Below are 21,685 nucleotides of genomic sequence, written 5' to 3' on the forward strand. Positions count from 1 at the left end.
AAACATAGCAGTTAGTCTTAAAGAAATAAAACTTATTTGGGAGTTGCTCTTTCTTCTTAGAGGCTTACCAGAAATTTCAAGAAAATGTCCCGGTGGGTACTCACCTATGAGCCTCATCCTCTCCTTCAATTTCAAAGTTGCTCTTGGCCACCCCCAGCCTATCCCGAAGGACCCAGAAGATAGAATCTCAGACAACGCTTTGCCTTGCTTGGGCATCACAGGGTAGCTCTGAGTTCTCAATCCTGCCCGGAAGGTGCCGACGGCAGCAGACACAATGGAGGTAGTCCACTACGTTGTGGGTAAAGAGTGAGCGCAATGGGTGCAAGTATTGGAAGAAAAGGAGCATGAAGCCAATGGAAATCAGATAAGCAATGATGAGCTGCAAAGCAATCAAGGAATGACAGTAATCCAGCAACACTTTCACTCCAAAGAAGTTAAAAACTAAAACCATGACCACGTTCTCTACGAACCTCACACTATAGTGCAGGCCCATATGCCCCCAGTTCTGGCCTTTGTCAACAAGGTCCCTGTCTGCCAATTTCAGCTGCAAAGCTGACCAGCAAGAGAAGTTGATGCCCGCATAGAGAACGGTGATGGAGATCAGTACCACCAGGGTGCCGACTCGGCTGAAATTTTTCTCAATATTATTGGGCATCTGGGCACCACTCCTCCAGAACTTAACCCAGGGCTCAAAGAGGATGATCAGGAAGTTAAGCAGTAAGAATGGCACAGCTTTCAGTTTCAAGGTAGCTGAGAAGAGCACCAGAATCACGAGGCGGGAAGTGATTTCCAATGTCCGCCAAATGGTGATGCAGAGGACTTCTAATGGCCCGAGGCGAATCTTGTATTCATCATACTTGATCTGGATAGCCAACATATTGCAGAGGGTTGCCCCATAGGTGACAGAGATCAGGGAAAAAACCATTAGCACAACTGTAAGAAAAAAAATAACAGAAAAAATAGACAATCAGACTGTGTTAACAAAGCCTGAACTCAGACCCGGAGGTCCAGAGAGATGATTAAGTGAGGCCTGAGGGCCCAGTTAAGAACAAATTCACGTATGAACATAGCTATGTTGGCACAGCACACAGCACGCAAAGGAAAAAAATGGAAAGAAATAACCTAAAATATACTTTTTGTGGTGAGGACTATATCAATTTTTAAAATCTTTTTTTCTATATTTCTCTATTTTCTAAGTTTCCCACAAGGAACATACATTGTAATACTTCAATAATCATAAAAACACACAAAATGAACTTTTTAAGAAGAGTGGACCTCAGAACTAGCACTGAGAGGTCACTAACACAAGAAGAGCACTTATAAAGGGATAGGGGAGCACCCATTGCATGAAATACGCTTCTGAGCAAACAATGAAGGAGGCAGAAGGAATTCTGAAAAAATCCAGTCCTAGGAAATTCATAGGTAATGCCTTTGGTTACAGAAGCCTCTTCGTTGACATGTATCTTCTTTAAAGAACAAATCTTGTATGTACTTATAGAATGTGTCAGCATGTATTCTGGAAATTCCATGAAGGCAAAAAGGACCATGTCTATTTTGTTCCATACTGTATCCCTGGAGCCTAAGACACTGCCTGGGAGATAGTAGGTGCTCAATAAATGTTTGTGGCATTAATGAGGCATTCTGAATTTAGAGAGGCAGCATGAAATATCTATAATTAGAAGCCCTTGATTCAGTTCTGTGAAAGTCACTGAATATCTATGTGCCTTGGTTCCCCAATTCAGTGAGATACTCTAGAATTGCTTACATAAATCACTAACAATATAAATTTATCACCCAGGTGCTTTGCTATATTTTAGGAATCTCCAAACTTCAACCAGAATGATTTACAAATTTTTTAAAACCCCACCTCATAGCCCATAACATCTATGCCGCTGTATAGAGTTGGGGCCCTGAAGGGTCAGGCTGCTCTGTAATCAGCTATGGTAAATCTCAACTATAGATCGCATGGTGTCGCTTTTCTTTTATCCCTTTATATCAAAGGATACCAATCACTAAGAAAAATCTACCACGCTCAAGAAGAGTGAGAGGCCTGAGGGGAACTCATCCAAAAAAAAAAAAAAAAAAAAGGCTGGAACTTTCAGTTCCCATAAAAATATTAGATCCCAGGGAACTGGAGCCACCGAGATGTCAGCTTAATTTGCAAGAAAAGTGAAGACTTCCCCCATGGAAACCCAAAAAGAAGCACAAGTTTGTTTCCAAGATCCTTTTCAGCTCTAAGTGAAGTGCTGGAATCTCAAAGACTAGAGGGACTCTCTTGAAGTGTCTACAATTGGCCTTATTTTTATTTATTATTTTTCCATGTTTGTTGAAATATAATTGATATATAATATTGTATTAGTTTAAGATGTACAATAAAATGATTTGATGTACTCTTAGCTTTATAAACCACTCTTAGTCCCATCCTTAAGATTTGATGCTCCTAGTTAGGAGCACCAGAGTGTATATACATCTAGACAAGTGTAGTGATGTTGTCCCTTAAATTAGAACTCATTTATTGATAGTAGTGAAATAAAGGAAAGCCTGATGTTTCCAATAAATGTAAAAACACCTTCCATCTGTCTCCCTACAAATAGACTCATGCCATAAGAGATCATAACACTGTTAGTGAATTTGCTCATCTATGCTGATCCAGATGGCCTCCAAGAGAAAAAGAGATTAGAAAAAGGGGTAGCAAGGAGAAGGCAGAAGAATGGATGAAAATGAGGAAACCTAACCCAAAAAACTGTTTACCAAACTTGAAGAGATGGTACCGGCAGAAAGTTTCTAATAGGAGAAATCACCAAAGAGTTGAAAACAAGGTCTTGAAGAATGTTTCCCTTACATCCTTTGTATAGTGATATAGTTAGAAACATGGCTCTGCAGGTAGGCATCCTGGATTCCAATCCCATCCTTGCCAATTATTACTTATGAAAGCATTGGCGAATTTGCTTAACCTCTCAGTGCCTCTGTTTCCTCATTTGTTAAAATGCGGGTAGCGGGCGCCTGGGTGGCTCAGTTGGTTAAGAGACTGCCTTCAGCTCAGGTCATGATCCTGGAGTCCCAGGATCGAGTCCAGCATCCGGCTCCCTGCCGAGCAGGGAGTCTGCTTCTCCCGCTGACCTCTCTCCTCTCATGCTCTCTCTCTCAAATAAATAAATAAAATCTTTTTAAAAATGGGGGTAACAATTATATCACAGGGTTGTTGTAAAGACTAAATGAAATAATTACAAATAAGAGGCTTAGAGAAATACTCAGGACATAGTAGATGCTATCTGCTAGTTCCTATCATCATCATCATCATTCACCATTTCCAAAAGAGTAGTACACGCATTTCCCCTACTTAGGTACTACGCTGACACTTAGGAAATCAGGTGATTTAAAAACTAGTACCTAGGGGTGCCTGGGTGGCTCAGTGGGTTAAACCTCTGCCTTTGGCTCAGGTCATGATCTCAGGGTCCTGGGATCGAGTGAGTCCTATGTCAGACTCCCAGTTCAGTTGGGAGTCTGCTTCCGACTCTACCTCTGCCTGCCTCTCTGCTTAATTGTGATCTCTCTGTCAAATTAAAAAAAAAAAAACCTAATACCTAGAAATGTGCAAAACCAATAGCAAGAAAACTATAAACTTTATCAAAGTACATTTCATTAAATATTTTTTAATATACTTCGATAAAGTTGTATGGTTTTCCTGCTCCAGGCTTTGCACATTTATGGCATAGATTTTAGGGATATTTCCTGGATGTATACTTACTTCCAGACTCATCAAGTTGGATATGTTAAATAGGTAGAGGTTTTTGTTAATCATACCTCAATAAAGTGATGTGAAAATACTTAACGAAATGGAGACATACATCTCTTCTAATATGAAACTGATTGATCCTGTAAATATGTAAATTCCCTCCAAAACAACCCAAATGATTTAAAGCAATCCCAATACACAGTCTCAATGAAATTTCTTTTTCTTTTGTTGTTACTCTCCTGCTTTGTTTTGTGTTTTGGTAGGGGAATTGACAAACTGAATGTGGAAATTCATCTATTTGGAAGATTAGGCTAAGTTGCTTATCAGATAAGAATTGTGAAAGGCCTTCGTGAGAAGTGTGCAAGATCTAAAGCAATAAAGAATTTAAATGATAAAAATTTAATACTTAAGAAAGCCAGGAGACCATTTAAAATGTGTGTATGTATACACATGCAAAACACGCAAATGTATACATGCACACTTATCTACAGCAGAGAAAGGATTAATATCAGAATAAGAAAACAGCTCCTGCAAATTAATAAGAAAAAGACAAACTACTAAAAATCAGCAATTTAAAGAACACAATAACCAAACATGAAAAGATGCTCAGCTGGCTTCATAATTAAAAGCAAATTATTTATGTAATCAGTTATTTTATAATTATAGAACTAAATGATATTTAGCTTAATATATAAAGAAAAAGCACATTCATAAACTACAGGTAAGAATATAAATTCAAACAACCCTTTGGGAGGGCTATTTGGCAGTACTGATAAGATTCCAAACATGTATATCCTTTCACCCAGCACTTCCATTGCTAAGAATTTATTCTATGAAGTCTCATTCTGGGACACAGATACTTAGAAAGATGTTCGCTGGAGTATAGTTTGTGATTAGAAAACATTTCTTTTTTTTTTTTTTTAAAGATTTTATTTATTTATTTGACAGAGAAAGATCACGAATAGGCAGAGAGGCAGGCAGAGAGAGAGGAGGAAGCAGGCTCCCCGCTGAGCAGAAAGCGGGGCTCGATCCCAGGACCCTGAGATCATGACCTGAGCCGAAGGCAGAGGCTTTAACCCCTGAGCCACCCAGGCGCCCCTAGAAAACATTTCTTGAATGCAAACATCAGAAACAAACTTTAATCCTACCAAGAGAAGATCAGAGAAATAACAAAGAATGATCCAGTTCACATAAGAAAAACATATATTATGTATTTATCATTTATTATATATATATAAATAACCATTAAAGAAAGATATACTGGCAAAAGACATTGAACAGAATGTTTAATACAGCGCTTTTTGTCAAAAATACGTATATAACTTATGTATATTTACATATTAAAAAAAAAGTCTGGAAGGATATGTACTGAATGGTTAACAGAGATTACTTTTGGGAAGTAAAATTACATCTCCTGCTTGATATATGTTCTTTGTGGTTCTGATTCTTTACCATAACCCTGTCTGATTTTTATAATTAAAAAAATAAGGACCAAAAATAGTAACACATGGTCATAGCAAAAATTTTAAATCATATAAATTTCAAACCATACAGAAGGATATAAAGTAAAAGGTAAAAGTTGACGACTTCTCATTTTTACTCCCCAGAGGTAAATGATTTCTGACATATCTTTCCAGAAATTTTCTACACATATACGATTACTCGTGGGTATATATATATGTGTGTATGTATTGCTTTTGTAAAGTATACATGTTTTAATTAGGTGATTTGATGACCTTCAAATTTCTCAGGAAGAAAATCATCATCATTTCCTTTTCTCTTCACACTACTGTCAATCGTAGGTACGTAAAAAGCGTAAAGACCAACAATTTCATGAACAATTCCTGGTGGAGGAAAGGAGAAAAGGAGACAAATGCCCTCCTTACATTCAGTTGCGCCACGGGGTTTGGCAAGCAGGATCGCCATTTAACAAGAAGGAATGGTTCAAAGTTGTACCCACAGCTCTACCAGCTCCAGCCCAACTAGATGAAGCTAATGTTGAGCTGTTAAAACTCATTAACAGTACTTTATCTTGACTTTGAAAACATGACTCACATTTCCTCCTCTCCTAGAGGTCTTACTCATCTAAGGATCTGTCTTTTACAAGTGGGAAATTAAGACTGTGACCTCTTAGGTAACTTCCTCCAAAAATCACACAGAAGGTCAGAACTGATCTCTGACCTCATTCTCATATGTATTCGTTCCAACCTATATTTCTTTCTCCCCACCGGAGTTGAGAGAAGTAATTAAATCAGTGGTTCCCAAATGTGGCTGATCAGACTCAGCTGGGGCATTTTTTTAAAAGATTTTCTTTCTTTATTTGACAGACAGAGATCACAAGTAAGCAGAGAGGCAGGAAGAGAGAGAGAGGGAGAAGCAGGCTCCCTGCGGAGCAGAGTCTGATGCGGGGCTCCATCCCAGGACCCCAGGATCATGACCGGAGCGGAAGGCAGAAGCTTTAAACCACTGAACCACCCAGATGCCCCTAGCTGGGGCATTTTTTAAAAAGTACAGATTCCTGGCCTCCCCACACTCAGATTGAGTCAGGTCTGAGGAGGAGATGTAATTTTTTAAAAAAAGATTGTGTTTACTTATTTGACAGAGAGAGAGAGCGCGAGAGAGGGAACACAAGCAGGGGGAGTGGGAGAGGGAGATGCAGGCTTCCCGCTGAGCAGGGAGCACGATGCGGGGCTCCATCCCAGGACCCTGGGATCATGGGCTGAGCAGAAGGCAGACTGAGTGCCACGTCTGAGTGTTACTCTCAGTACCACTGAGAGTGGTCTCATGACTCACGACTGAGCCACCCAGGTATCCCATGAAGATGTAATTTTTTTAAGAAGGAGTTTTTCACCCAGTAATATGTTTTCTCATAATCAGTAATATTTGGGAATCTCTTCTTAAAAGATGGCCATCACTAAACCAAAACAAACAAACAAAAAACCCTCCGTATAATTTAAACACTCTGGGCTAGGGAAAATGTCCTACTAACTGCTGGTATTACCAGCTGATTCTGGGCCCAGAGAGGGCTTATCTGTGGCACTTTAAGGCTTAAATAGTTTACCCCCATTAAATAAATCTGGCAGGCCTAAGATGTCTGGCTCCCCAAGTTCTTTGACTATCTACCAGTGCTATCTAATACAGTAACCACTAAGTACACATGGCTACTGAACACTTGAAACGTGGCTAGTACGACTGAGGAAGTAAATTTTTTATTTCATGTTTCATTTTAATATAAATAGCCCCTTGAAGCTGGTAGCCAGTGCATTGGACAGTTCAGGTCTGTATTTCTAAGACCCTTGATTTAAATGAAGCCCTCCCCTCTCCTGACCCTACTCACCTCTACCCAGGGGGACCTCTGCAGAGATCAGGGTCACATAGAGCTGATAGGTCAGCTGGGGCACTGAGCCCAGGAAGGCTTGGATCTGTGACATACGTTTGTAGGCATTGCGGTGCATAGCCAGGGTCCGGATGGAGTGGCCCACCTCCCATTCTATCAGCACTTCCTCGCCATTTATTAGCATCTTCTTTCGGGTGAGGCTGACATAGGGCTCCTCCTGCCCCTCTTTCTTCCACAGTGTGAGGTACTTAATCATGGCCTCCAAACATCTGCAGAGGTAAAGCATCACGGGTACTTAACTAAAACTGTCCTGGGAAGAAAGGTTGTTGTGGGGGGTGGGGGTGGGGGTGGGGTGGGGCAGTTAATAATACAATTCAGGGAGTTTGTGCTGCTTTTTGCCATTCCTTAATTCCCATTCTACTCATTCCTCATGAGTCAAAGAGTTGTCATTCCTTCCACAAGTTGAGTCTAAATCCTTTTTTGTTTGGCTGGTTATCTACTGACCTGAGAACACCATTTCAGTGTTTCTTTGAGAATTTAAGGAATTGCTTTGTCTCCTTAAGAATAGGCCTGTGGTAGAAAGGCACCTTGAACACAAAGATATGTAAATAATGTGCTGAGAGAAAATGATGAAGGTTCTTAAAGGCCCTAGTTTTCATAACACCTCAAGTTCCTAAGGTAAAGCATTCTTTATGCAAAGCATTCAGCTTCATACTTGGGGCTTTTGAGTTCAGCTTTTTTCAAGACAAGGTCCACAACTATAATTGTCTTGCCAAAAAGTCTTGGAGGGGAGCTTGGAAAAAACCTCACATCTATACAGTAATGCCATTCAATCATCAAGGTACTTAAAGACTTGTCAACTCAGAACGGAATGTGTACATACCCAGGGAACATCAAAAGATCTCTCTAAAGGTTATTTTTGGGGCCTCTTGATCTGTTTGGGGCCAAGAGTCTTTGAAACTTCCTTCTTTCTTTACAAAGAGGAAAACATCCTCTTAAGGATCGCAAGCCTACCAAACATGAAATAGTGATAAGACCCCATTTCTTGCTGTATCTCTCCCACATACATCAGAAGCCTGTAAACAGTTCTGATGTGGTGACTAGAAAAGAAGCAATCAGAACATTTTGTTTTGGAACACCTGAGTTACCACTTCCTCCACTACCCTTAAATGAATGGAAACTGTGGACTATTATAATAAGAAAGAAGAGTTGTGGTGAAAATGAAGCCATCTTTCCTGCCTGAGGGCATGGGTTGTATTCATCTTGGGTATTTGATAAATATTTTCTGCATAAATGAAAGAGTAAGAAGGAAGAAAAGATTATAGGGTCAGAAACGATGGGAGGAGAGGATAATAATAATGGCAATGTAATTTAATGGAAAAATAGGCTAAAGACAAGCTCAGAGGTTTCTGTGCTTTTTAGGCCTTTGGCTCCCAATAGGAAGGTTCGGACATGTGCTGGCTGCCATTCTCCACAGGCTCCCTTGGAGACTAGGGCATAGGGGCCAGTCTGAAGCATGGCATTTCTCCCTAGAAAGTGGACATTTCAAACTCTAAAACCTGGGAGAGGAAAAGGTGGGAGGAGGAGAGAACAGGGAAGAAATAAAGCCAAGTGCATTTCCAATAAAAGATTTTAGATTTTAACCCAGGCCCATCAGTGCTATTGATGAAGAAAATACTGGGAGAGGTAGTGGCAGGAAGCATTCTGTTTATTCTTCTAAAGGCTATTTACTGATTTAAGTAAGGGTGTTCGCTTTGGTTATAAACCTCAGTAAATTAGAGTACATTTTCATTTTCAGAAGTAGTTTGCATTTCATATAAGGGAGCCAGATCCTCCAAACACCTTCATATGCCTAATAGCACTAATCAAGTTCCTACCTGCCCATAAAGTCATTTGCCTTGAACATAAGCATATCAAGGATATAATATATGGGCTTTTAATTATTTCTTCCCTGCTGTCAGGCTATTATAAATGCTTTCCAATCACTTCTAGTGGAAGATAAATAACAAAAATGAAATACAGTACTCAATACTCCATATGGTGGGGCCAAATTAAAGATGGCTTGGGAAGCCACAAAGCAAAGGAGGGAAGTCTAAACTCTGGACTGGGACAATACCTGCTGAAATTTGCACTTTGAGTGCACTTGATCTGTTAACTCAGTATATATCGCATTGGAAAAGGCTGATAAAAGAATGTTTACCTTGTACCTCTGGTGACATCTCTTAATTTGTGGGGTTTTCTCTTTTTTTAGAGAGAGATCATGAGTGACAGCATGTACATGCACGGGGCAGGGAGGGGGAGAGGGAAGGGAGAGAGAATCTTAAGCAGGCTCTATACCCAGCATGGAGTCCCACATGGGCCCTATCTCAGGAACCTGAGATCATGACCTGAGCCGAAATCCAGACCAACTAAGCCATCCAGATGCCCCAACATCTCTAAATTTCTTGGTTCCAAGTTCAAGATGAGGTCTTTGTTTTACAACTTAACTTCAAAGATTTAGAATTGGAAAGGAGCTATAGATTGCCTAGTACAAAGGTTACATATAGGCCAGCTGAGTCACATCTGACCAACAGCTGTGGTTTGTTTGGTCCATACTGTGTTATTTCGTCAGTCAAGCTGCCAAGATTCAAACTGATATTTCATATAAAATCCTGTTCTGGAAGGTTCTCTTGAAAAGTTAGGGCATGTGGCAGTATTGGGTCTGGATTCCAACAGTGAAACGATAGGGATGGAATTACAGAGTAGCTGCCTCTTTTAGGCAAATCGTGTAGACTCCAGCTTGCCACACTATTCACTATTCTCCATCATTCCTCTAACACTAAGACTTCATTTTCATTTATCATCACACACGAAGCTGCTGGTTTTCTTGTACTTGGCCTGCTTCACTCATATATGAGACCTGCCTGGCCTGTTTAAGCATTTGCATTTGAGACCAATGATCTAACCCAACCCATTTATCATGCAGATGAAGAAACTGGGGTCCAAGACATCTTCAGAGATTTCATCAGAGCCATGCAACTAGTCAATGACAGAGGGAGGACCAAACTCCAGGTCACTGGAATTTCAGGCTACTGTTTTCTCTAATGGAGCCTGACCAATCCCTCCTCGTTTGAGCATATATTGATTTAAAAAAAAATTTTTTTAAGGCAAGGGAGTTCCATCCTTAAACAGTTTCAGACTACGTTTAGTTCTCTAAGGATAAAACATCTTCCCTCTGCAATTACAACATCAACACTCTGACATATATTCTTCAGCTGATTGCAATCAAGACAAACTTGGTCCATTCTTTCCTCCTGACTTTGTTAAGTTTTGCAACATCTCCCTAACTTGAAAATCCCATAGTATCCAGATGAGACAACCGACACAGATGCCTGTCTCCCTAAGATAAGGCACGTTCTCATCCCTTCGAGGCAATCTGAATGGAAAGACTGGATACTACTACAATGACTTACAGCATTCAGATGGAGAGATGACCCATCTTCCTTTGCCCCCTCTAACCATGTACCTTTATAGCAGAAAGATACAAAGAGATAAACAGGAGACTGATGAACCAACAGAAAAAAACAAATGACAATGGGTTGGGGTACTAGATGACCACAAAGAGCTGAAAATATTTTCCAGATGTCAAATAACTGGAAAATTTGAAAGCGCCACAACCACCAGCTCAAGCAGCTCAGGATAAAGAAATTGAATGTGAGATACAGTTTTTTTTTAAAGATTTATTTATTTATTTGACAGACAGAGATCACAAGTAGGCAGAGAGGCAGGCAGAGAGGGGTGGGGAGAAGCAGGCTCCCCGCTGAGGAGAGAGCTTGATGTGAGGCTCGATCCCAGGATCCTGGGATCATGACCTGAGCTGAAGGCAGAAGTTTTAACCCACTGAGCCACCCGGGTGCCCCAGTGAGATACAGTTTATACAGTGTCTAAAAGGCAGAGTTAAAATAACACACTCTGAAGCTATGGCCTGTGTGCACAGGTTAACCACATCAGCTGGTCCCATACCAATTTTCACAACTCAAATCCAAATAGCAAACACTGTCTAATGAAGTCTTATCAATGGTACCATACATGGCTTTGGAACACAAGTACACGCCACATGGTCACTGTGGTGGCACTTAAGGTTTCAGATAAGATTTTTTGGATGGTAGGCAGGGCAAGGAAGCCAAGAGTGGGAGGGAATGGGAGAACTGATTAGAGGCACAGTACCAGTCTTGTAAATACTGGCTTCATCTTTCTCTGCACAAACCCGGGGAGGGGGGAGAAATTAAAAATTGCTCACCTAGGGCGCCTGGGTGGCTCAGTTGGTTAAGCAACTGCCTTCGGCTCAGGTCACGGTCCCGGAGTCCCGGGATCGAGTCCCGCATCAGGCTCCCACCTCCATGGGGAGTCTGCTTCTCCCTCTGACCTTCTCGCTTCTCATGCTCTCTCTCACTGTCTCTCTCTCAAATAAATAAATAAAAATCTTTAATGATAATAAAAAAAATTGCTCACCTGATAACAGGTCCCAAGAGGATTAGATGCATAAATAATGATAGTGGCTTGTCTTTGGCCAGATCTCTGTGAACAAAGATGAGGGTCAACTGGACCATAATGGATGAAAACATAAAGAAGGATAAAGTGTATGCCATCCAGTAGGTTTCGCTATTCTTTCGGTAGATTCTAACCATGTACAAGGTAGATGCAGCCTCCCCACAGTACAAAAAGGTAGAGAAGAGGATGCCAAATGGGAAGGTAAATCGTGGGTTGGCCCCACGGATGACATCGTCCTCCAGAGATGAAATTGGATCCACGTTGGACTCCTCAGGAATTTCATAAACTCGGTCCATTGTCGAGGTTCTGAGTGTAGTAGTCTGGTCTTCAGAGCAAAGCAAGCCCCACCCCCGCTCAAGAGAACCCTGGAGCCACTGCAGTCCAAGTATCTAAGAGAGCGGTCAAGGTCAATTCCAGAATGGAGATCTGCTAGTTAGACCAGAAGACCCCTCTCTCTAGTTTCATGTTACACTTGTTGGAGTATGGGATGGAGAAGCCAGGAGTACCACTTTGAACTTGACTCTTCATTGGCCCAGGCTTCCAATTGTCAACAGACATGCTATGAAACCTGGACAGGGGGGAAGCAAGCATTTTAGCGCCCAGTGCGGAGTCCAGTTCCAGGCACGTGAAAAACTTGGGGACAGCTGTCTCCTTGGCTCCTTCTCCTTTCGCAGCCCCGCAGGGAGTCGGGGTAGCCACTCTGTCGGGGCACGAACACTCAGCAGCACCTCTCAAGGAGTTCTGACCACCAATACGCCCTCTCAAACCTGCCGAGAACTGAACCAGGGCAGAAGAGGGGGTGCAGCCTGAGCGTCCCTTCGGGGGCTCATTTCAGTGCTTAGGTACCCTAAGCTATCCTTAGGCTGTGGCTATCAGCTCGCCCGCTCGCCGCTGCTCTCTCAGGACCCGCGCGGAGTCGAAGGCTTTCCAGCTGGCTCCACAGATTTCCCAAGCTCCGCCCCCAAGGCAGCCGGCCCGGGCAGCGGGGTGCCGAGGGAGGGGGGCGGACGGGGGGTGGTAGCGGCTGGAGCAGGGGGCTGGAGCAAAGGTACCACCCCGGTCGGGAGCGCAGTCTCAGGGGGAGAGAAGCCGAGCGCGCGCGCGCTGCAGGATCCGAAGAAAGCTAAAGAGGCTTCTTTTCCACAGAGAAACTTTGCTAGCGAGAAGCACGACGTGCGGGGCGCCAGCCCAGGAGGGCACAGGCAGATGTCGTCAGACTCTTGGACGCCGTCGACTGCTGGGGTCCTCCCTGGCCTGCAGTTCCAGCTGCGGGAAGTCGTGGCTTCGGGAACTGAGGCACTGAAGGCGGGGGTGGGCGGAATGGGAGGGACCGTTGGGGCCAAACAAAACTAGCCTGCGAGTGCCAGGGCCGGCAGCTCAAAGATGCTCCGGGTGGAGAGGCGCGACTGAAAAGGGGGCTTGGGCTAACCTTCGGAACCGCTTCTCACTACGACCCCCGGATCCCAGAGGGAGTCAAAGCTTTCCTATTCCCCCAAAGCAGCAGACGCCCACTTCCACTCCGCCCTCGCGAACTAGCTAGCTCGCACACTTGCACAACCCACGCGGTTAGGCAGGTGTCTCTCTCTCTCTCTCTCTCTCTCTCTCTCTCTCTCTCTCTCTCTCTCTCTCTCTCTCGGCCTCAGGGTTGAATTGCGCTAGGTCCTATTGCCCTCCAGATACCATCACGGTGGGGTGCGGGCGGAGGAGACCTGAGAGGTAACTGGGCTATAGCTTCCTTTCCAGACAAGACTGTGTGCAGGAGAGGTTAAGGTAGAAAGGGAAGGGGGTGTGTGTGTCAAGACTCAAGGTCAGCATTAAACATTCCTATTATATGCCTTGATATTCCCAGTTGCAAAATAAGGCTGGGATAGGGGCTTTAGAATGAACTTTCAGGTCTTTGACTGGAAGGTTCTGAAGAGGTGCCAAATTCTAAATAGACTGGAGAGGAGCCAAGAGAGCTGTTAGTAAAAACTGAGAGGGGTGACTTAAAGAGCTCAGAAAATTGCCAGGATTCTTAAGATCAATCCTCCCCCATCTCACTGAGCTTTTGTTTTCATGCCTTCATTTGCATAATTCTAAACCCCAGAGAAATAGAGAAAACATCTGCCTCCTGGTAATAATATAAATGTAGCAGAGCCTGTGCCAATCTCCTTTTGCTGCAGGAAGCCAGTAAAAAGAATATGTGAGGAGTGGCACTAGTTGCCACAAAAATGATGGCTTAGAGAAAGACCTGGTCTTGTCATTGTGTTGATTTATTTTTTTTTTTTTTTGTCATTGTGTTGATTTTTAAGATTCCTGCAATTGCTGCCTCCTTTCCCCAGGGCTGATTCAGGGACAAATCAACTTCTAAAGGTTGTTGCCTTTAAAGCAGGCATGCTATCTTGGTCTGCACCCGTGCCCCTGCTGGTAGCTGGGTTAGCAGGCTGATCCTTCCTCATTTCCTTTGCACAAGACAGGACAACACTATCTAAAAACACTTCACGCATAGTGTTAATTGGTTGCGGCTTTCCAAGAGGCACAGTGTTCTCCACCAACAGTATAGGGTGAACAACTTCTGAGGGCTTCTTAGGAACATGTTCTCAAGATGGATCTCAAGTAGGGCGACAAACTTCTCTGTTTGCTGAGATGGAATAAATTGGTCACCCTCACATGGGAGACTGAAGCTAGGAAGAATGTAAAAATCCCGATTCTTTTAGCCTTTCTTCCTTCCCTGTGTCCGCAGCACACCCCAAATACACAAATCTACAAGGCCTTCCTACTTTGTTCCTAAACAGCTCCCTCTGTATGCCATTAAAGGCTTTCTGTAATCACCACACTACTTCCCTCATCAATATCATCAGCCATGTTACCCTACCACAAACCTTTTGCTCCAGTCCAGTAAATTTTCTCATTTAATTATACTTGCCTTGCTCACTTCCACCTCTGTATCTTGTTGAGGTCATTTACAGGGGCCTTCACTCTTTTCCCCATTAAGCCAAACCCTAACTTTTCCTTTAAGGGTCAGCTCAAGTACTACCTCCTCCAAGAAGCCTTCTTTCACCTCCCCAATCCTCACTTTTCCCTCTGTCTTTGTGCTATTGGCACACTCTGTCTTGCACTAGTCCTTCAACTCTTCCTGTGTTTGCCCTGCCTACCCAACAGAAGTGTAGACTCAGAGAGATCCCTCTTGATTAATGTTTATTGTGGTTCTTGGTGACGACAGTAATGATTAAAAAATGGTGATGATGATGAAGCTTCCTCCCCCCCACTTCCTCCAGGAAACTATGCAAGACTCAGGCACACTCATCTCTAGAAAAGCTATAGCCACTGTAGCTGGGGCATGAAAACCCACATTCTCAGTCAGCCATTCAGCTCACAGAGGATGCCAGCCTACATATGTCCTTTCTCCAAGTTCCTATAGCACTTTGTTTTGTCAACACCATGGCTTAACACCAAATTACAAATTATTTCTAGTGTATTATTTTTTATTCCACAACTACATTGCCATAAACTCCTTAAAGGCAGAGCCTCTACTGTTAGACTTTTTTTTTTTACTCCTCCATGGCTGATACAGACCTCTAAGATTCCTGCCATCTGATCCCCCTCACCCACTAGCTTCTCTATGTTCAGCCCTAGGACTCTCTGGCACTTTAGGTCACTAAATCCTCTGGTCTCTTATTTCCTTGTTCCTTTTGCCCTGCTGGGAGAAACTGAGAATTTGTCCTGTTTCTGTCCAACTCTCTTTCCTCTTTTCAGGCAATCTCTAGACTTCAGCCCTTTACTCTTCTTAAGGGTAGAGACACTGGAAATGTTGACAGGCATAAGACTACTGAGGACCTGGGAACCTCTACCCCATTAAGAGCACTCATCTCCCAGGGTGCCTGGGTAGCTCAGTTGGTCAAGCATCTGACTCTTGATTTCGGCTCAGGTCATGATCTCAGGGTCTTGAGATCAAGTCCTGAGTTGGGATCTGGGCTCAGCAGTACAGAATCTGCTTGAAATGCTCTCCCTGTCCTTCCCCCCGGCCCCCCCTTTACTTCCTCCCCTGCTTGCTCACTCTCTTTCTAAATAAATAAATAAATAAATAAATAAAATCTTAGCAAACAAACAAACAAAAGACAACTTATCTTTCAAAGAATGGTAAACTGTGATGGTATCCCTAGGTTGTCCCTTGAATACTAGATAGCATTCAGGGCCCATTTCTTCTTCTTGCAGAACCAAAGTTCTGCAGGAAAGGGAGACCCAAGATTGGACTCTCCTCTGCAGCACCTCCAACTCCAAACTCAGCAGCAACAGAGAATGAGTTTAAAAGCTCTTGGCATCTTTATTAGCATTCGGAACACCACTGAAGCATATAAGGCTCCGGAATAGGTTTAAGTTTTCAAAGCCGCTGCCGCCAGAGCTGACTTGTAAGAGGTAGCCGGTATGCATGAGGGAAGAGGAGAGGAAGGAGCAAGGTAGTGCAGCATGTGGCTGGTAGTCATCATGGAACACTAGCTGGTGGGAGGTGAGAGGCAAGGCCCAGAGAATCATTAGCTAGGATGGAAGAATGGCTTCCTTCTGTGGAATGCTCAATTTGAACTGTTAGAATCGTTAAAAGATATCTAATGCAAAATCAGTTATGCAGCCTCTGGGTCTTCTCTTTTCACTGTAAAGCAACCTGAGGATGAAGAATTTTTCCTGTCCTCTTCTGAGCCACTCCCTCATCAGGATCATCCATAGGTGGGATAAGGGCCTGGAGTCAAAGCACAAGTGAGTTCTCTGCAACCCTTATCCCTAGCATTTTTGTTTTAAAAAATCTGGTTTAAATGATCATCTAAATTAGCATTGAAGGGCTATTGCAAAATGCAGCATGAAATTTGGGGATGATGGGTGTTGTCAGGAAGATGGCAAGCTCTACATACATTGCCCAGTAGAGGGAAGGGATAAGAGACAGATTTTTTTTTTTTTTATCTTAAGTCTTGTTAATTTTATTTATTTTATTTTATTTATTTTTTATCTTAAGTCTTGTTATTTTTAAAATAATGGCTATATTGAGATATAATTCACATACCATACAATTCACCCATTTAAAGGGTACAATTCAGTGTTTTTAGTATAAAGCTATGCAGCTATTACCATTACCTAATTCATCTTCATCACCCCCCAAAAGAAACCACAGACACATTTAGTCCTCACTACCAATTCCTCTCCCCCATACCCCCACCTGAGCCCTAGTCAACCACTAATCCACTTTCAATCCCTCTGGATTTGTCTATTCTGGACATTTCGTATAAATGGAACCATACAATATATAGCCTTTTGTATGTCTGGCTTCTTTCACTTAAGCATAATGTTATCAAAATTCATCCACATTGTAGCATGTATTAGCATTTCATTTCTTTTTATGGTGAATAATATTCCATTGTGGGGCTATATCACATTTTGTTTACCCATTCATCAGTTTATGGACATCAGGGTTTGTATTAGGGTTCTCCAGAGAAACAGAACAAGGAGGGGAGGATAGGGAGGGGAGATAGTTTGAGGAATTGGCTCACACAATTATGAAGGCTGGTTTGCAGGGCAGGCCAATTCAGAAAAGAGCGATGTTGCAGTCTTGACTACAAAGACTGCACACAGGTAGAACTTTTTTTAATTAAGTTTTTCATTTTAATTCCAGTATTGTTAACATACAGTGTTATATTAGTTTCAGGTGTACAATATAGTGATTCAGCAATTCTATACATTACTCAGTGCCCATCATCATAAGTATACTCCTTAATCCCCATCACCTACTTCACCCATCCCCCCACCCACCTCCCTTCTGGTAACCATCAGTTTATTCTCTATAGTTAAGTTTCTTGGTTTGTCTCTCTCATTTTTTTCTTTCCTTATTTGTTGTTTTTTTAAATGCCACATTTGAGTGAAATCATGTATTTGTCTTTCTCTAACCTATTTCTTTTAGCATTATATTCCCTAGCTCCATCCATGTTGTTGCAAATGGCAAGACTTCATTCTTTTTCATGGCTGAATCATATTCCATTGTGTATGTATACCACATCTTCTTTATCCATTCATCTATTGATGGATATTTGGGCTGCTGCCATAATTTGGTTATAGTAAATAATGCTGCAATAAAAATATGGGTGCATGTATCCCTTTGAATTAGTGTCTTTGTATTTTTGGGGGGTAAATACCTAGTAGTGTAACTGCTGGATCACAGGGTACTTCAATTTTTAACATTTTGAGGAACCTCCATACTTTCTTCCACAGTGGACATACCAGTTTGCATTCCCACCAACAGCGCATGAGGGTTCCTATTTCTCCACATCTTTGCAAACACTTATTTCTTACATTTTTATTTTAGCCATTCTGACAAGTATACTTTAAAGTAATATCTCATTGTAGTTTTGGTTTGTATTTCCCTGATGATGAATGAGGCTGAGCATCTTTTCATGTCTGTTGGCCATCTTGATGTCTTCTTTGGAGAAATGTCTGTTCATGTCTTCCACTGATTTTTTAACTGGATTATTTGCTTTTTGGGTGTTAAGCTGTATCAGTTCTTTTTATATTATTTTATTTTATAGATATTAACCCTTTATTGGATCTGACATTTGCAATTATCTTCTCCTATTCAATAGGATGCCTTTTAGTTTCAATTATTTCCTTCGCTGAGTAGAAGTTTCTACTTTGATGTCCCAATAGTTTATTTTTGCATTTATTTCCCTTGCCTCAGAAGACATATCTAGACAAAATTAGCTATAGCTGATGTTGGAGAAATTACTGCCAGTGCACTCTTCTGGGATTTTTATGGTTTCAGGTCTCACATTTAGGTCTTTAATCCATTTAGAGTTTATTTTTTTATATAGTGTAAGAAAGTGGGCCAGTTTCATTCTTTTGCATGTAGCTGTTCAGTTTTTGCAGCACCATTTGTTGAAGAGACTTCTTCCCATTGAATATTCTTTCCCCTTTGTCATAGATTAATTGGTCATATAAGTGTGGGTTTATCTCTTGGTTTTCTGTTCTCTTCTATTGATCTATGAGTCTTTTTTTGGCACCAGTACCATATTTTTTTTGGATCACCACAGCCTTGTAATAAACTTGAACTCTGGAATTATGATGCCTCCAGTCTTCCTTTTCTTTTTCAAGGTTGCTTTGGGTATTCAGGGTCTTTTGTGGTTCTACACAAATTTTAGGATTATTGGTTCTACTTTTGTGGACAATGCTGTTGGTATTCTGATAAGGTTGCATTAAACCTGTAGATTATTTGGGTAGTGTAGACACTTTAACAATATTTGTCCTTCTAATCCATGAGCATGGAATGTCTTTCCATTCCTTTGTGTCATCTTCAATTTCTTTCATCAGTGTTTTATTGTTTTCAGAGTACAGGTTTTTCACCACTTTGGCTAGGTATTTTATTATTTTTGGTGCAATTTTAAATTGAATTGTTTTCTTAATTTCTCTTTCTGCTGTTTCATTGTCAATGGATAAGAATGCAACAAATTTTTGTACGTTGATTTTGTATTCTGCCACTTTATTGAATTCCTTTATCAGTTCTAGCAGTTTTGGGGTGGAGTCTTTTGGGTTTTCTATGTGTAGTATCATGTCATCTGCAAATAGTGAAAGTTTGACTTCTTCCTTACCAATTTGGATGACTTTTATTTCTTGTCTTGTCTGATTATTGTGTCTAGGACTTCCAGCACTGTGTTGAATTGAAGTAGTGAGAATGGACATTCTTGACTTATTCCTGACCTTAGGGAGAAAGCTCTCAGTTTTTCTCCACTGAGGATGATGATGGCTATGGGTTTTTCTATAAGGCCTTTATGATGTTGAGGTATATTCCCTCTAAACCTACTTTGTTGAGGTGTTGTTTTTTTTTTTTGTCATGAATGGATGTCATACTTTGTCAAATGCTTTTTCTGCATCTATTGAAAAGGTCATATGGTTTTTATCCTTTCTTGTATTGATATGATGTATCACATTGATTTATTTGCAAATATTGAATCACCCTTGAATCCCAGGAGTAAATTCCACTGGATTGTGGTGAATGGTTCTTTTAACATATTTTTGGATGCAGTTTGCTAGTATTGTTGAGGATTTTTGCATCTATCTTGATCAGAGATATTGGCCTATAGTTTTCTTTTTCTGTGGTATCTTTATCTGGTTTTGGTATCAGGGTAATGCTGGCTTCATAGAATGAATTTGGAAATTTTCCTTCCTCTTCTATTTTTTGGAATAGTTTGAAAAGAAAAGGTATTAACTCTTTTTTAAATGTTTAAATGTAGAATTAACCTGTGAAGCTTTCTCCTCCTAGATTTTTATTTGTTGGGAGATTTTCGATTACTGATTTAGTTTCATTGCTGATTATTGGTCTGTTCAAATTTTTTATTTCTTCCTGCTTCTGTTCTGGAAAATTATATGTTTCTAGGAATTTATCCCTTTCTTCTAGGTTGTCCAATTTGTTGGCATATAATTTTTTGTAATATTCTCTTACAATTATTTGTATTTCTCTGGTTTCAGTTGGTTTTTTCTCCTCTTTCATTGGTGATTATGCTTATTTGAGTTCTCTCTCTCTCCCTCTCTCTATCTCTATCTCTTCTGATGAGTCTGGCAAGAGTTTTACCAATTTTGTTGATCTTTTCAAAGAAACAGCTCCTGGTTTCATTGATCTGTTCTATTGTTTTTTTAGTTTCTATATAATATATTTCTGACCTAATCTTTATTATTTTCTTCCCTCTACTAGTTTTAGGTTTCATTTTTATTCTTTTTCTAGCTCCTTTAGGTGTAAGGTTAGGTTGTGTATTTGAGATTTTTCTTGCTTCTTGAGATAGCTCTGTATGGCTATAAACTTCACTCTTAGAACTGCTTTTGCTACATCCCAAAGATTTTGGACCATCCTGTTTTCATTTTCATTTGTTTCCATGTAATTTTTTATTTCTTCTTTGATTTCTTGGTTGATCCCTTCATTGTTTAGTGGCATGTTCTTTAACCTCTACATATGGGTGGTCTTTCCAGATTTTTACTTGTGCTGGATTTCTTATTTTATAGCATTGTGGTCAGAAAAGATGCATGGTATGACTTCAGTATTTTTGAATTTGTTGAGTCTTGTTTTGTGACCTAATATGTGATCTACTCCAGAGAATGTTCTATATACCTAAAAAATATGTATTCCTCTGTATTAAGATGGAATATCTGTTAAATACATTTGGTCCAGTAGTCATTCAGAGAAACAGGTAGAATTTCTATGTTGCAGTCTGAAGGCAGACTCCTAAGGCCTTCAGGTGACTGGATGAGGCCCACACACCTTATGTAGGGTAATCTGTTTTAGTCAAGGTCTACTGGTTTAGACGTTAATCACATCTAAAAAAAAAAAAATACCTTCACAGTACATCTAGATTGCTACTTGACCAAACAAGTGGGCACCACATCCTAGCCAAGTTGACACATGAAACTAAACATCTTAGGGTTATTTTCACTTTTTGGCTAGTATGAATAATACAACTAGGAATATTCATATACATGTTTTTGCATAAATATATGTTTTCAATTCACATGGGGTACATACCTACAAGTAAAATGCTGGATCATGTGGTAACTAATGTAAACAAAATGTCACCTGTAGTTTGCTCCCTAGTACAATTTAGTAAGAATTAAACTATCTGCAGACACTTTTGTATTCTTTCTTACTCGGCATACTATGCACTTGTTGGACCTTGAAGTGTTCAACCTTATGATCAAGGGAAAGAGATATTGGAGCAGGGCCAAGAGGAGAAAGAGACTCCCTCTAGACTATGTGTTGAGTCAATGGATGAGCTAAGAGTAGAAAGCAACAGTCAAGTTCATGAATCTTGTGCCGTTACCAGATCACCTCCCTGGCACTCCTGCTCTCCTACTTGACTTTACTACAAAGAGTTCCCAAACCATAAAAACTTTAGCTCTACTTAAAAGTTTTTATAAGTTGGAGTTATTATTAGTAGAAGAAGTCACAGCATCAGGAAAAGTAAGGTTAATTAGGCTGGCAACCTCAGAGCCTGGAAAGAGAAATCAGGCAGAGACAGGCTCATGAGATCACAGTGGACCAGATAATGCATAGCCCTGCCTGTCAGGACAGAAATCAGGCCATA

The 21,685-nt window shown here is 41.1% G+C and overlaps 2 protein-coding genes across 2 annotated transcripts in view; both read right to left on the minus strand.

Moving 5' to 3' along the window:
* Positions 1 to 179, minus strand: part of NOX1 (NADPH oxidase 1) — a 62,610-nt gene extending 62,431 nt beyond the window's left edge. Inside the window, exon 1 of the mRNA XM_032330130.1 lies at positions 105 to 179. The gene's annotated coding sequence lies outside the window, so the exon portion shown is untranslated. The remainder of the gene's footprint in view (positions 1 to 104) is intronic.
* XKRX (XK related X-linked) lies at positions 146 to 13,187 on the minus strand. The gene is made up of 3 exons (XM_032330136.1): positions 11,565 to 13,187; positions 7,074 to 7,342; positions 146 to 933 (listed from the first exon to the last, which is right to left on the minus strand). Exons 1-3 carry the CDS (start codon positions 11,897 to 11,899, stop codon positions 188 to 190), a joined length of 1,350 nt encoding a protein of 449 aa, XP_032186027.1. The 5' UTR covers positions 11,900 to 13,187; the 3' UTR covers positions 146 to 187.
* Between the last annotated feature and the right edge of the window lie 8,498 nt (positions 13,188 to 21,685).

This window comes from Mustela erminea, chromosome X, assembly GCF_009829155.1.
Source record: "Mustela erminea isolate mMusErm1 chromosome X, mMusErm1.Pri, whole genome shotgun sequence".
NCBI classification, from domain to species: Eukaryota; Metazoa; Chordata; class Mammalia; order Carnivora; family Mustelidae; genus Mustela; species Mustela erminea.

Bases quoted from the DNA above. Each gene is read 5' to 3' on its own strand.
- XKRX (XM_032330136.1), bottom strand. From the start codon at position 11,899: ATGGACCGAGTTTATGAAATTCCTGAGGAGTCCAACGTGGATCCAATT. The intron at 7,343-11,564 runs GTGAGCAATTTT...TTACCTCTGCAG, and splicing joins CTCTTGGGACCTGTTATCAG to ATGTTTGGAGGCCATGATTA. The intron at 934-7,073 runs GTGAGTAGGGTC...TTTTTCTTACAG, and splicing joins AGAGGTCCCCCTGGGTAGAG to TTGTGCTAATGGTTTTTTCC.